This window comes from Heterocephalus glaber, unplaced genomic scaffold, assembly GCF_053883595.1.
Source record: "Heterocephalus glaber isolate CG9 unplaced genomic scaffold, H.glaber_assembly_v1.0 deba00000546, whole genome shotgun sequence".
Lineage (NCBI taxonomy): Eukaryota > Metazoa > Chordata > Mammalia > Rodentia > Bathyergidae > Heterocephalus > Heterocephalus glaber.
The window spans coordinates 12,149,521-12,165,412 of record NW_028258147.1 but is presented as its reverse complement, the minus strand read 5'-3'; the positions used below and the strand labels follow the sequence as shown (position 1 = coordinate 12,165,412).

The following is a 15,892-nucleotide window of genomic DNA, read 5'->3' as shown; positions in this document are numbered from 1 at the left end:
AGGGCCAGGAAAGTAAGAAATGAGGAGTAACTGTGAACCCCAGAAACGAAGGCTACAGATTGATCCTCAAGGAAAAGATTTAAATGACTTTGAATATGCTGACAGTGGCCTGAGCAAACCCAAGGACAGCCATGTCAAAACCACCTTAAAGCAGGTTGTTTTCATTAGAAAATTGATAAGAGGGCTGGGGATTTAGCTCAGTGGCAATGTGCCTGCCTCACAAGTGCGAGGCACTGAGTTCAATTCCTGGTACCAAAATAATAATAATAATAATAATAATAATAATAATAATAATAATAATAATAGAAAGAAAGAAAGAAAGGAAGGAAGGAAGGAAAGAAAGAAAGGGAAAAGAAGATATATTTTATTGGGTCTTTTTTCTTTTTGAATTTTCTTTCAAGACAACCAATGACACAACCTAAATCCTTTTCAGTCTCTGCTCTATAAGTTAACCCAAAATTTCTTGATCAGAATAGATGTCACTGAGTCTCCTATCTTCGTCCTAAATTAGATTGGCAATTATTCGATTCAAATAAAGGAAATCAATACATTAGGAAAAGTAAGTTGTATGTAATGAGATCTGACTTGGGTCTCAAAGTTGAAGAATGAGAACAAGTATGTATTCAAATATGGATTCAGGTATGCCAATACACAAATTCACAGGCCTATCCTATGGATAATTTGGAAGTATGTTTTGCTTCTATTTAAGTGATTTAGTTTTGTTCCCTCAGCAGGAACCCTCCCTGCAGCTGAGCTGGCAGATCATTTGTTTCTCTGAGAGCTCTTTGAACCAATCAGGCAGGACCCGAATAATCTTATGGCTTGTGTTTCTCTTGATGAGAGTCTAGAGAAGTCATGGGTAATACTTTGCCATGTGCCAGGAACTGCTAGTGTTTCAGTTGTACAAGGTTAGGTCTTAATTTAACTACCAACTGGATACTTAATTTTAGATACACAGAGGAACACATGGGCTCTAGGGCCCTTCCTCTGGTTTAGGAAGGCAAATCCCTGGATGAGAATGACAAGATGATCATTCCAAAAGGTGAGATTATGAAATATTTAATCCATACCTTGCCAGCTAGTTTGTGGAAGAGTTCAGTATTGGAACTATTTTAAACAGGTGGAAATACAGACTGTGATAGCTATTCATTCTTTTCAATTGATCATCAATGAGCTTGCCTGTCAAGGGCCTTTTAAATTATAGAATAAATCCAGGGTGGTTTCATTTATTTATAGAATATCAACTCAATTAAATAATATCAGTCATAACAAAATGTCATATCATGAGGAAAACAGGTCAAGGATAAATATGTTAATGAATTAATATGGATACTATGACTCTCAGAAGGATCTTAGCTGACTCTTTGGTTTCTGAGAAAAAAATTAAGTGATTTTTGTGAATATTTAAAATAAATTTCTATCAAGACTTCATTAACTGTTGCAAAAGATAGATGCTTTATGTTCAGATTTGAAAACAAATATTTTAAATTAAGATGGAAAAACCTGAATTCAATTTAATACAGAATTTTGAGTCTGGAAAGTCCTTGAAATTGATTTGTTAATTATCTCTCATCTGGCTCTTAATTGAACAACTTGTAAGGAACTTTTTACATCTAAGATGATTAGATTTCCATCAAATAGCAATGATGTAGACAAAGCAAGTTTTATTATTGCTTTGTGCTTGACGGCATTAAATTATTGTAGTTAAACATCATCATTTTGTACTTTGTTTTTATAAGAGTATTTTATTTTCAAATGAAAATTTGACTAAATTGTTATTTTCCACTAGTTGGATAAGTTTGCTGGTTGTTCACTTAAATTCTTTCAGAAGACTTTTCCTGAGGCTTATGAACTCTAGTTTACAGAATGAGATCCACTTTGTTAATTACATCACAGCAGCTGGGTCATAGTGGGTGAGCTTTTGTGGCTTCTATTACCAAGTGACGGTGTTTAAGTTCCACATCTCTACTATCCACTAGATATATAAGCCTGAGCATATTACCCATCCTTTCTGTGCTCAGTTTCCTCATTTCCAAAGAAGGAGAAAAGTATGGCGTAAACATTTAATGATATAATTCACTCAATGCACATAGTATAATATGCTTTAACTAAATCTATGTCAATAGATGTTAATAGTTAAAATACTATATTAGTACTAAAATACTAAATTATTAATTCAGTATAGCAATCATTTACTGAGGATCTACTGCATGTTTGATTCTACTAGACCTTGGAAGGGAGGGAATTAATTGGTGTTTTGGGGGAAAGTCTAGAATACATTATTTAAAGGCAGCAACTCCCTGAAGGCACCAATCCTAAATGGTTGTGTGTAGCACAGTGTGTGAAAAGTGGCAGATACTGAATGCATAGTTTTGAATGGATTAATAGAATGGTCAGAAATAGGTTTAAAAGAAAGAAACCGGCAGTCAATTCTTTTCCTTCTCTTTTTGACTAGTGGAACAAGGGAATGGAGTAGAATCTGTAATCCAGCAAGGGATTTGACAATTATCTCTCAATGATAGTCTGGTTATCAAAAAGGAGACATAAACACTAGATGTGGTGTCTTTTTTTCTTTCTTTTTTTTTTTAATTACCAGTCTTAATTGGTTTTCTATTTCTATTGGGTACATGAATTGTTGTTTGAGAGCTGAGAGTATATGTTAAGCTCCTTGGGGAACAATAATGTGTTTGGAGACGGACCAGGGAAAAAACAAGGTAAAGATACTGTGTTTCAGCTTGAATTGCTATGTAGATTACAGAAAATAAGGATGAATAATAAGGACCATTTGCTTGCTAATGGTCATGAAATTACATTCAGCTGTAACTGTATGTAAAGCTCACTTGGAAGAAGTATGCAGGGATAGTCTTGGATCTAGACACACCATGTAGGTCTGTTGCTTCAAAACGCACAAACTGGAGGTGATTTTTGGTCATCTCTTGCTTAATATGCTTCATTTTCGAAGAAAATTGAGGTGGAGTCAAAATTTGAGTGCTATTCCTAGCGCGCAGAGTTTGGGTTAAATTCACCAGCCAGAGCACGGGTTGCTATTTTAGGAGGTGATGTTTTTGTGGCTGTAGTCCGACCCTGGGCGTCCTTGTCATTGTGTGGCAGATGAGATTCAGCAGGCTTGAATCTCCGTTTGTGGCACAGCGTTAGGTTTCTGGTCCTCTCATTTGACGTGGATGAGTTCATTTCTCCTGCTTGAGTGGAGCAGAGGTGTGGTTTGGTAACTTTCTTTCTTGTCCTTCTTAATTTACTGATCCTGCTGGCTTTAGCCCCGCTACTTCCATCTTTTGTTGTATGCTAGTAGTGACAGGATCTGAATCCAGCCAGATGGCCCCAGAGCCCTGTGGGCCGAGCACATGGCCCACCCCAGGGACACTGGGAAAGGCCTCTGCCCACTGCCTAGATGTGGTGTCTTTAAGAGGACTTGTAACTGGATAAACAGCTTCTCTCAAAGGGTGCTAAATAATGGATCAATGTCAACCTGGAGCTCCTGCCCTGCACTAATTTCTCTCCAACATTTATCATTGCTAATGGAGCATAAGGACATATAAGACATGCTTATTAGCTCTGCACATGGAATACTTGGAGGGATGGAAAATGCATTAGATCTTAGTAAATTGGAATAAAGGTGAAACCTACAAAAGATTAAATGTAATAGATATAAAGAATCCTATACAGAATTACACATCAAATAATGTGGGTAACATAATTTGTAGAACTGGGGGTGACAAGGGCCCAGTTGAATGTGTAACACAATAACCCCAAAATTCATGTGATCTTGGGCTTGATTTACACATGTATATTGTCCAAGAAAAGGAGGTGGTCTACCCACTTAATGCTGTGTTGGTCTGACTGCACTAGTTAGACTGCATTCAAAACCTACAGTCCAGAACCACTTCTAGAAAGAGATGGATAAGTGTGTTTACAGAAAAGCAATCAAATGGTGAAGGACCCTAAGCAATGTCATAAGAGTAGCATGCAAGGGCGTTGGGGATTTAGCTCAGTGGTTCCAGTACCTGCCTCGAAAGCACAAGGTCCTGAATTTGATTCCCTAGTACCAAAAAAAAAAAAAAAGAGTAGCATGCAAGAAGGCTCAGGGGAGATGTGACAGTCTTCCTGGGAAATATTTAAAAGGGTTCTCTTAACCCAGAGAAAGAACACTTTTTCAGTGTGGTTCTGGGGAAAAGACAATTAATACTATCAAATAATGGTTTGAAGAGATGAATTTGACTTTAGGTTTTTCATAATTGTTAAAGCTGGTCAAAGATGAAGAGCTGTGTGTGGGTGGTGGGGGATGGGTTTCTTGGCACTTTGGATTTCATCTGAGACTGGCCAAGTACTTGCTAGGCGGTAGTAGATGAGATTTACAGGCAGGACTACCTGATGGTTTTAAGACTTGAAATTTGCTGGTTCCAGGGTAAAGGAAGAAGAAGATAGGAGGGAAATCAGAGGGCCTGTTCAAGGGAGGGAATAGAACTAAAGCATGCTGAAACATGCAATCCCACTTCCCTATTCCAGTAGTAGAGTTCAGTCACTGAATAATAACAGGCAGTGTTTACTGACTGTGACACATGACACACAGTTAACTAGGCAGCTAATGCAAGCAGTTGAACAGATCACTGCATTCAACCACTTCCAGCAGAAGGAAATTAACGGCATCTATATGATTTCAAAACAAGATGCTAAAAAATGCAACAGCTCATTCTTGTTTAAGTTTTAAACAGAACAGTAGTTGACTTAATTTTATGACAGGAATTTTATGTCCAACAAAATACGCTATGCTTGGTTAGAGAGAAAATGTGTATGTGTATAAAAGTAGTGCTTTTTAAAGTATAGAAAATTTTTTCACTGTTATATCTAATTAAAGTAGTCAAAATATTTTTACTTATGCTACAACTCAGTTGTGTAAACGAAAAGTAGCTTTTTAAAAAAAAAAACTGTAGCTTCACCTTCTTTGGAAATGACTACTCACTAATTAGCGAAAAATAACTTTTGGTCTCACGTAGACAATATGATAACTTAGGTTAGTAAAGCTTGTGCTTTGACAAGTCAGACGAATGCATCCATCTTTCAGCTTTGTGCTCATTCCCAAGCCAAGAAACTTTGTCCACCAGTAAGAGTTAAGTGGGGTTTTCAGTTGTATTGGCTTAGGAGCTGTCCAGGAATTAGGAAAGCATGTTTTGGGTGAGTCTTGGTGAATCATGGTGCTGTGACTTGAGGTCCATGTCTGGTCCCTCACTCCTTTCCCTCTTTTGCTGTTCCCCAGCTCTGCTTCCAGGTCACCATGAACTAAGCATCTTTGCTCCATCATTCTTCTTACCATGATGTTTCTGCCTTAGAGCCAGCTGACCATGAACTGAATCCCCTGAAACTGTGAGCCAAATTATTATTATTTCTAAGGTTTTGACAGTTTAAATACACCTGAGATGTATCTCTCCTGTAGATGTTGGGTATGATGTTGCAATGACAGGAGAGATGACTGATAAATGACCATCTTTCACCTGCTTTGCTATAAATTTGGGCAAGTTCTTCTCTTCTGAAGGTTGCCAGGGTTCCTTGCCTGCTAGGCTCTGAGAGTTAGATGCCAGGACAGTTTTTGAAATGAGTTTGTAAACTTTGGCTCCACAAAGTCAGTCTTAGTTTCCTTTATCGTTCTTGGTAAAACTCTTAAGATGTACACTCCCACCAAATTTGAAGTATACAATACAGTTATTGTGCAGTAGACAACCAGAATTTATTCATCCTGTAAAACTGAAACTTTCAACCCTTTGACCAAAATCTCTCTGTACTCCATTTTCCCAGGCCCTGGCACTATCATTTAACTCTGTTTCTGTGAATGCAACATTTTAAATTCCACATATATGTGAGATCTTGCAATATTTGTCTCCCTGTGTCTGATTTATATTGTTCATCATAATGTTCTCCAGGTTTATCTTTGTTATTACAAATGACAGGATTTTCTTCTTTTTAAGTGCTGACTAATAGCCTATTGTAAATATATTGCTCCTTTTCTTTATCCATTCATCTGTTAATGAATGTTTAGGTAGATTCCATGTCTTGCTTATAATAAATAATGCTGCAATGAATATGGAAAGGCAGATGTCAGTTCCTTTGGAAACACACCCAGAGGGGGCATTGCTGAGCCATAAGTTAGTTATATATTTAAAGTATTGAGGAATTTTGTATTTTTTCATAATGATTATACCAAGAAATTTGGGAATAAATCTGGAAAGTCCTGGATATTTTCATTGCTTGATTTTGGTGAACGTTTCACAATATATATGTATATTAAATCATTAGTTGTACACCTTAAATATATAATTTTTAAAACTGTAAATATTAGTTTTATTTACCTCAACAAAATTGGAATAAAGTCAATTTTAGTTACTTAAAAGTGGCTGTTGGGCCAGGGATTTAGCTCCGTGGTTTCGGCACCTGCCTCACAAGCGCAAGGTCCTGAGTTCGATCCCTGGTACCAAAAAGAAAAAAAAGTGGCTGTTCACATCATCCTTAAATACAGTGTTACCCATGACATTAATATTCTTCATATACATTAACCAATAACTATTATATTTTACTGTTTTTATATAAAATAATGTCGCCTACAAATTTCCTATTGTTAGACATGTATGTAACTTCTAAGGTTTTGACAATTTAATTACTACTGAGATGAACCTTATAAATCTTTTCTCACATCTCTGATCATTTTTGTAAGATAGACCTTTACATGTAAAATTTCAGACAAAGGACAGGGCTACTTAAAAAATATTATTACATTAGTTTGTTGTAAGAGCCCATCTATTTCATGTGCCATTTTTTCTCACTATTTTTTATTCTGTAAGTTTATATTCCCCCTGGAAATGTGTGCACTTGTGAACCTAAAGCTCATTCTTGCACTGTTGTCATTTTCAAAAGCTGTTAGATATCTTCCTACATTTCTGTCATATTTGGATTTGGCTTGTAAATAAATAGTACAGAGTAAGAATTTCTACTATTGTAATATGAAACCAGAGATAAGCAAAAGCAGTATGACAGTTTCTACCATTAATGTATTTACATAGAAATTATACATTAATCAGTCCAACACCAAATTGGAAGTAGTTTGGCAAAAATGTCATATAAGCTAAAAAGAAAATACAAGGTTGACCTATTATTTGGCTAATTTTAAAAGCAATGTATATTTGGTCATTGCATTGTTCATTCACTCAGCCAACACATAACTGAATCCTCATCAGATGGCAAGTATCATACTTAGTGTCCAGAGACCAATTTGTCCAGTTTACTTTTTTATTTTTTAATGTCAAGTTGTATATCTTTGAGGCAACGCAAAAGCAGTATTTGTTTTCTGAACTACAATTGATTGCATGCACAAGTGTATGTGTGTACATTGTGTGTGTGTGTGCTTTAAATGGATTAGCAGAACATGTGCTATTTCTTTTAAAAAGATGGTGTTTGAACTGATCTAGTTCTTCCCATCAGCTACAGACTTTCTCTCTAGTAGAAAAGACCAATGTCATAAGAAGGGAATTGCTGTAACTTGTAAGTAAGAGTTACCTGTGACTATAAAGTGGAACCTAGTTCTGACAGGGAGTAATACCTCTCTCTGAAAACTCTTGGAGGCTAATTGGCTTTGTTGCTGAAATCAGCCAAATGAAGCCATCTTGTGATTTGAATCAAAATGTCCCCCAAAAGGAACATGTGTTCAGTAGTGGGCCTTAGAAAGTGATGCATGATAGAGCACTCCCCTCATTGATGGGTAAACCCATTGATGAGTTCATAGCTGAATTGTTAGGAGGTGGGGCCTGGTTGGAGGAAGTAGATTGCTAGATAAATGACTTTGAATGGTGCATCTTTCCTCTGACTCTTCCTTGCTCCAACTGCTTCCTTGCTGCCATGAAGTGAGGGGCTTTACCTTGCCACACCCATCTGTCATGATGTTCCTACCTAAGAGTTGGCCAGTTATGGACCGAAACTTCTGAAACTGTGAGCCAAAATAAACCTCTTTCTTCATTAAGTTGCAGGTGTTGGATATTTTGTCCCAGTGATGAAAATATAGTACAAGCCATTTATCTGAATCAGCACTTTGTGCTACAGGGCTCTGAAAAACTAAACGTATATAACTACCCAATTAACACCAAAATTAAAACAAAATTTTATTTGCAATAATTTTATAATATCTTTAAAACTACCTATAAATGGTTAAAGTGCAGAAAACTGAAGATGAATATTATTTTGTGTATAACTGTATTTTCTTAAAAATAATGTCCTTATTTAACTCTTGCTCTTTCTCTGATAGGATAAGTCCCAATGATTGTCTCTTGGATTTTCACTAGATGAGCTCAGCAACCAAGAATCATAGCATTTTTGAGGTAAAGGAAAAATTTCTCTGCAAATCGGGGTCTTGCATTCCACACAGCAGAGATTCATAGTTCCTTCAGAAATTTAGGGTTTCAGTTTGGGCTTAACTTGTATAAAATTGTAAAGAAGTTCAAATTTTGCCATAATGCTCTTCCTTGGCTTCTCTATCACCTCCAACTAGATCTCCACCTTGGACCATCTGCCGTCATCCCATATAATTTTTTTCCAGTCCATTCCCATTAATTCTCCCAAGAAGTCCTGGTTCTATGCTGATTGCCAGTATGGTGATATTGGCATTTTAAAAGAAACACTGGAATAACAATGTGCCCTAAATGGTAGCATCTCTCACTGATGTAACAAATGGCACTGACACAACAGGTGCTGGGGCAGTGTGATATTTATGGACACACAGCCCTTCCTTGCACCATGGAAGCAACCGTCCACTTAGACCACTGTTAAGGCCAACCCTATTATGGACTCACAGATATTGTTCCAACTTATTATCCCCAAGACAGAGTGTTAGGGTAGGCAGGGTGATGAACTTGGGTGTGATCTGGACCAAACCAACTAAACAATTCATGAGGAACACAGTTATATTTGTCCTATTCAGGGAAAAGGAGAATTGTGCTTCTATGTTATGAGTACTGCCATGTTTTAAAGGACCCTCTGAAGGGTGTCAAACTTATCAACCACCTTAACACAAAGATTAGCATGAAGAAAGTATTGGAAGTAGTTTGCAAGGAAGGGTCATGTACTCATGTTCACTCCAGCATCATACCTTGCGACATCCCAGCCTCCTGACCACTTCAGTCAGGCACTAGCTGATATGTTGATCCTATTTTTTGGACAGTGATGTTTAAAGTCCAAAACAAAAAGTACAGAATAAAAGCAGGGTTAAGACACCTCAGACCACCCTCAGCAACACAAAACCTTATTTCACAGAGCCAAAGAAAAAAGATTTATGTGTCTTTGGAAGCTATTTATTATTTTTGGAAGTTATTGTCATCAAGAGCTGGCTGTTAAGAGCAGGATCAAAGTGTTTTATTTTAAAGGCAACAGGCCATGAGATGTTTTCCTACAGCTCCTGAAAGATCTTAGAAGTGAAGTTATTCTCTGCTCAGACTATGTTATCTTTGCAACACCGGTCAAGTATTTTAACACCTTGAAGCTTAAGATTCCACTTATCCACAATGATCTATAATACCCACAACACAGCATTAAAGAAAGCATTTTAACAAAGTAATGTAGGTAAGGTGCTTTGTTAGGTGCTTAACACAAAGCCAGCACTAATAATTTATGGTTCTTTTAACTTAACATATTCTAAAATTTACATGGTTGCCAAACTCTGTCATTATCTAAGTTTTGGATTTGATTCATTCCATTTGTAAAATAAAATAATTACTAAAGTCTGGATAATATATTTAGAGTTTAGCATTTAAAAACCCTGAATTTCACTTTTTTTAATACCATAGGTACATGAGTTTCAGATGATCCATGAGTTCCTCAAAATTGTATGCAGAATTTTGAGTAGGTACAAGTGCTTCTTGAGAAAGAATCCATAGCTTTCATCAAATGTGTTCCTGACCCTCAGCAAGATTTAAATGAAAAAGCTAATTTACAATAAGATTGTCTCAGTTATTTTGTAAATCAGCTACTAAGAAAGAATAACTGATCTCACTAGTGGGATTCTAGAGAATAAAATTGAGTAGAAAGTCAATTAATTTCTTTAAATAGACTGAGAAATGACACACTTGTGAATAGATCTTAAAGGATGTCAATATATTACTTGACCTTGCCTCCTCTACTCTGAAGTGGTGCTTTATTTAAATAATTTCTTATTGACTTGCTGGCCTTCAATAAAGATTGAGTCCTAATTGTTTTAAATTTGCAGTTAATATAAATAATTCTCTTCTTGCCTGTCTCATTATACCTTGATGTCTTTAAGCCCATCTCAGTGACACTACTTCAATGACTTGGCCCCTCAGTGAGTGTGCACACACATTCCCTTCATCCCAACCTGTCAGTATGAGGCTAGAGGAGCCTGTGTTAGATTGGAGTTGTCTCATGTAGGTTTGCCTGTCATCTCTGCCCTGCTGTCATTAGGGATACAAAACTGTTCAGAATCTAGATTACATTTTTTGATGATTATTAAAAGGATATTTAAAAAAGCTTTCCAAAACTCAATCTCCAGACCAATTTAGTTCCTACAGAGCCCATGGTGTCTTGTGGACCAGAAGCCCAGATTTCTTTCTTTTTTTAAATAATTTTATTGGTACATTTTAGGTATACAATATGATTACATTCATCATTGGAAATTTGCACCTTTACATAATCTCTCTTGGTTCTTAGTTTTCCCCTTTCCCCTGCCCTCCTTTCAACCCCTCCATCCCTCCCTATTTACAAAGACTTCATTTCCATTTTTCCATTTTCTCATATTAATTCCATTCCCTTCTTTCCTTTCCCCTACCTCTCTCACTTCCCCTTCCCCTTTGTTGGATTTCAACTGGTGATTTAAATAAGTGAAAAGCTTTGTGCTCCATTACTAATCCCAGAGCCATGCAACTCCCCCATCGCCATGGTAAAAGAAAACAGGCAATGCCACAGGTTTAACTTTGTTATCCAGTTGTGTCAACTGAAGGACTCAGTCTTTATTCACTGGTAATTAACAGGCAACTTTTTTCCAGTGACCACTAAAGAAAGCAATTTGCCCCAGTTGTCTGGGAGTGGGAATAAAAGGAAAAGATATAAAAGAAAAAGAAAAAATAAAGTGGAGTTACAGATGTGACACAGTGGTAGAGCGGTTACCTAGCAAAGAGGAAACCCTTGGTTCAATACTAGGTACAGCACAAAGAAAGTGATTTTTCCTCCAAGAAAACTAAGAACACAAAACACAAATATGTGAAAAAAATGCAAAGCAAATTAGAATGAGTATAAATACAGATGTTGGGAAAATGTTACATAAGAAGGAATATTCACTGATAAAGAAGACTGGAGAGGAAGTGAATTCCAGTAAGGGCTTCCAATAGAAGGGCAGTCTTTGGCCAGGCATGGAGCAGTGGGGCCCATGGGTGTCGTCAAACAGCTGGGAACCTCATGTATGAACAAAGAGGAAGTGGGTATAAAAGCACAGAAGTGAGAGAAATGAAGCCAAGCACAATGAGCAATCAAATTTGGTTAGGTGGAAGAAACTCCATTCCTGAGAGAAATGGTCAATAGTAAGAACAAAGCAGAGCCTGGTTTATGTTCCAGTGTCATTTTATTAACTCATTAAGTCATTCCACGTGCATTTAGAGACCATAAAACCATGAGTCTATGTTTCTCTGCAAACTGAGGTTGCAGACTAACTCCCTGTTCTTATGTAGTTAACTTCCAGAGGGAGGAAACCATGAACAAATAAACACTTAGTAAAAAGTAAAATAGATCTATTTGGCAAGGAAGACCTGTAGGGTGCTGAAATATCCCAGAGTGAGGAGTGCTTGGCTTAGTGGAGCTCTGCTACCACCTCAGTGACCTCTGAATACTATCACTACTCTACATCCCCTCTGTTCTGAAGTGGTGAACAATAAAATCCTAATGATGCTATTGAGTTTGTGTGCACCCCATCCAGAGGTCAGGGAACCTTGGCTTTGAGCATGTTTAGAACTGTGCCTGGAGTTTAAGACCATCTAACCTTGAAGAATGAGAAGAGTTGTACGTCATATGTTAGCTGTGTTTTGCAAATCACCTGCACAGAGTTTTTGTCTTCTCCCCCTTGAAAAGACATACTACAATATAAAATTTTATACAGAGAATATATTTTGGTTTGAAAAGTACTACTAACTCTAGATACTTTCATATTGGTTCAGTAGACCTATCTGTAGAATTATTTTTATTTCTACACTTACTAATTTTCTCACCAAATAGAATAAAACAATTGACCCAATAGTAAAAATAAATATTCACTCTTCTAGTTGATATTTGGAAGAAATAAGCCAATGAAGAATAATTTACATTTTTGTATATTATCCTCAGAAGAGATAGACCAGTGAGAAGCTTATAATGGCTTAATAATGGATAGACAGAATTATATGGGAGAATAAGTGGGAAATGTACAGCAGGAATGCTGGTCAACAGATGGAGTTAAGAAGATTCTTATCTCAACTGTTCTAATGATGCTCTGAGCCCAGCCAGACCTTACAACTGACCACTGCAGGTCTGTAAAAATGTGAACGAATCACTGTTCTCCATTAATGCCGTTGACCCGTCTTTTTTTAGGTTGAGTTTTAAACTTCTAATGTGCCCTGTAAATAGGCCAAAATTAGTATGGATCAGAAACTTGCAAAAAAGAGAGTTCTTATAAGCTCAACTGCAGCCAACACTGAAAAGAAAGTAAAAATTTTTAAAAGATGCTCAATGGGCCAGTAATTGAAGGTTTCAACAGTTAGAACATCCAAGTTAAGAAAATGGACTCTATATATTGATTAAAATGTTAACTGCATTTATATTTCTTAAATGGGGAAAGGTAAATGCACTTTAGTTTTTCATTTTGCTTTTGTAATGTTAATCCTGCCTGATGTTCAGTATTATTTGTTGATAATAAAAAATTGCCTCTTTCAAAATTATATCCAGGTATGGATCCTAATGATGACCTCAATGAAGATACTCTTACAAGTTATGATATTCAGCTTAGTATTCAAGAATCCATTGAAGCCAGTCAGACTGTATTTCATCCTGAAAGGTAGCATCCTAATCCACTATCCTCAAAAAATTTCCTATGGCATTCATATCCCGCCTCTTCCTCTAGGGGAATGTTTCCCTTTTTTTCTAGCAGAAAATCTAACTGCCTTGCAAAGGCCATTGTGCACAGAGTTTAATACTCCAATCTTCTACAAATCTCCACCTCATGTGGAAAATAGAAAATTTCTAGTTGAACAGGATTGGATAGAATTTCCTATTTTCTAAAGTAATAGGGAATGAAAAAGATAATGTGTAGGGGGAACCCACTTTCCAGTCCCCCTTCTGTCTCTCTTAGGCAGAAGCTTTCTTTCTCCCAATAAATTTTTCCTACTCTTAAAAAAAAAGAAAAAGAAAAAGACAATGTATAATTTGAACAAATTTGCAAGTATAGTTTATACAACAAATGTATAGATAGGTAGACAGAGATCTGAGCATAATACAGCACATTCTGCTACTGTCTCAGGTAATCCTTATAAATGAACAAATTAAAATATGCATTTAATTAACATATTAGATAAGTAGGAGTTACGGAGTCTAAAACTGCAAAAGTAAATTTCTGCCTTGAATAACACATATTTCTGAAAAAAATAAACCTTAGTTTACTTTCACATTCTATATTTAGAATCTTCACATTCATATTTACAATCTTATATTCTGGAATTGAGTAATGCTTTTAAATAGACTCAGTGCTATCAAATTATTACTTTTGAGCTTTTAAAATGGACTTAATACATTTAAATTTCTAGTTTTTTAAAAATTTCCCTCACCATCAGTAGATATTAGAACTTGAGAGTTTCCTGGAAGGCATTAAAACTCTAGAATGCTAGTAAATATTTCTATTAGTATAGTTAAATGTTTTCATGAAATTACATGTTCCTATTTAATTCACACACACAAAACCAGAGAATTGCCATGAGGGTTTAAATCACGACCTGTTTTCCAGTGACTGGGAGTTTGTTCAGTTTTCACTTGTAGATTATCTGATGAAAAATTAATTTGCGATGTGAACCATGAGCTCCCAAGTAAGTGTCTATTAGCAATTACTACATTCCAAACAACAAACACCTACTGAGTATAGTTTTCAAAGTTAGAAGAAGCTTTGATGATCCTACTTAATCTGATCATTTAATAGATGAATAAATGAACACCCAGAGAGAGTACTAGGCTTCCCTAGGATCACAAAATCAGGCTGAGATCTAAACCCAGTAATTCTGATGCTGAATAGATCATGTTTTCCTTTTTCACTGCTGAGGGAGACCTTAGACATAGTACCATATCTTTTATAATCTTTACTAGTGTTCTTAAATCTGGTATATCAAAAAATATATTCTGCATTTGACTCAGGCATTTACATTTTAAAAATGGATGTAATCAGTTTGTGTGCATTTCCTTTAGATTTTATTACAATTATTCCCAAATACTCAATGTAAATTTAAAATTTGGGTTCCTTAAAGTATACCACTAGCATAAATATGGCTTCTTTTTCTTTTCTGGTAGATTTGTGCCACTAAGTGACCAAAACAGAAAACTCACAGAGGCCATAAAACAAGGTAAATGGGTGCACTGTTTACAGAAGGATAAACTGGAGAAACCACCTTCCAGAGGCAGAGCTGTGTCATTCAGTATACATGTTTTTATTTAGGTCACATCCTTGAGCTCCAGGAATGTATGAAATACAAGTATGCACTGGATGAAGCTGATGAAAAAGGGTGGTTTCCACTGCACGAAGCTGTCACTCAACCTGTTCAACAGATACTTGAAATTGTTCTAGATGGTAAGAGAGCATATACCTTTTGATTAAACTACAGCAAAACAATAAAGTTATGATTATTCCCAATGAACATAACAAGCAAAAATAAGAAACAGAATGAAAGGTTATTTGGAATTTGAAAAAGGTAGTGCCCATATTTTAAACTCAGAGTCCAAAAACTTAGCACATTTTGTGATATTTGGGGTTCACCCTTTGCATCCTTTAATCTAAGAATATGAAAGATTGGTAGGAATGTGTTGTTATCAATCGTAAGTGATAAAAGACTTTATACATTGTGAATTATTTGATTCAAACATAAAGCATTTTTCTTTTGAAAGCCATGTTTTAATCTTTCATCTTGAATTATTGCTTGATTTAATTAATTACCAAAGATTATTATGTATTGCCACAAGTAGTACTTACACCCATTAGTTTTTCTAAATGTACCCATTATCAAATATTGCCATCAATCAACCCAATATTAAACATGAATAATAACTCTTGTGTTATAACACAATGTTATTGAACTTTGAGAGAGCCTTATCTTTTAAACTTCATTGTTACTTACCACATACTTCTGTTTTAGGAGATAATAAGAAATACCTGAAAATTAGTTAGCCATCCAGCCAACTAGAAAGCCAGACAACTAGACAGACTGATATAGATGACATGAAAGGCTTTATTTTTTCTAACATTCTGACACATTGATTCAAATACATTATTTCCACATTCATGCATCTTATTTAACAAAAAAAATTTCAGATGCAATTTAAATAATAAAAGGAGGGATTGGAGAGTTGCTTTACAAGGTATCAAGATGTAAGAATCAGCAGCTTTTAAAAAAATATCTTTAGACATATCTATCGGTTTTCTAGCTGTCAATTTGATTAGCAGTCTATGTCCGTCTATTAATCTTCACCATTATTTGGCAAATTTCTGTCATATCTCCTTTTTAGTCTTCCCTCTATCATCAAGTGACTGTTCAATCTGATGTGTATAATATTGAGTTATCCTAATGTATGCAATATAGTTTAAGTAAATATTAAAAATTTTTTAACACAA

General features: G+C 35.8%; 1 protein-coding gene across 2 annotated transcripts in view; it reads left to right on the top strand.

Annotated features, from left to right (window-relative positions):
• Positions 1-904: 904 nt before the first annotated feature.
• The window catches only part of Asb15 (ankyrin repeat and SOCS box containing 15), a 33,229-nt gene continuing 18,241 nt past the window's right edge, over positions 905-15,892 (top strand). For both annotated transcript variants that reach the window (XM_021237631.2, XM_004856472.3), the window contains exons 1-6: positions 905-1,042; positions 5,273-5,379; positions 8,303-8,375; positions 12,973-13,081; positions 14,578-14,630; positions 14,723-14,854. In XM_021237631.2, the coding sequence (XP_021093290.2) occupies positions 12,975-13,081; positions 14,578-14,630; positions 14,723-14,854 (292 nt within the window). In that variant the 5' untranslated portion in view covers positions 905-1,042; positions 5,273-5,379; positions 8,303-8,375; positions 12,973-12,974. The remainder of the gene's footprint in view (positions 1,043-5,272; positions 5,380-8,302; positions 8,376-12,972; positions 13,082-14,577; positions 14,631-14,722; positions 14,855-15,892) is intronic.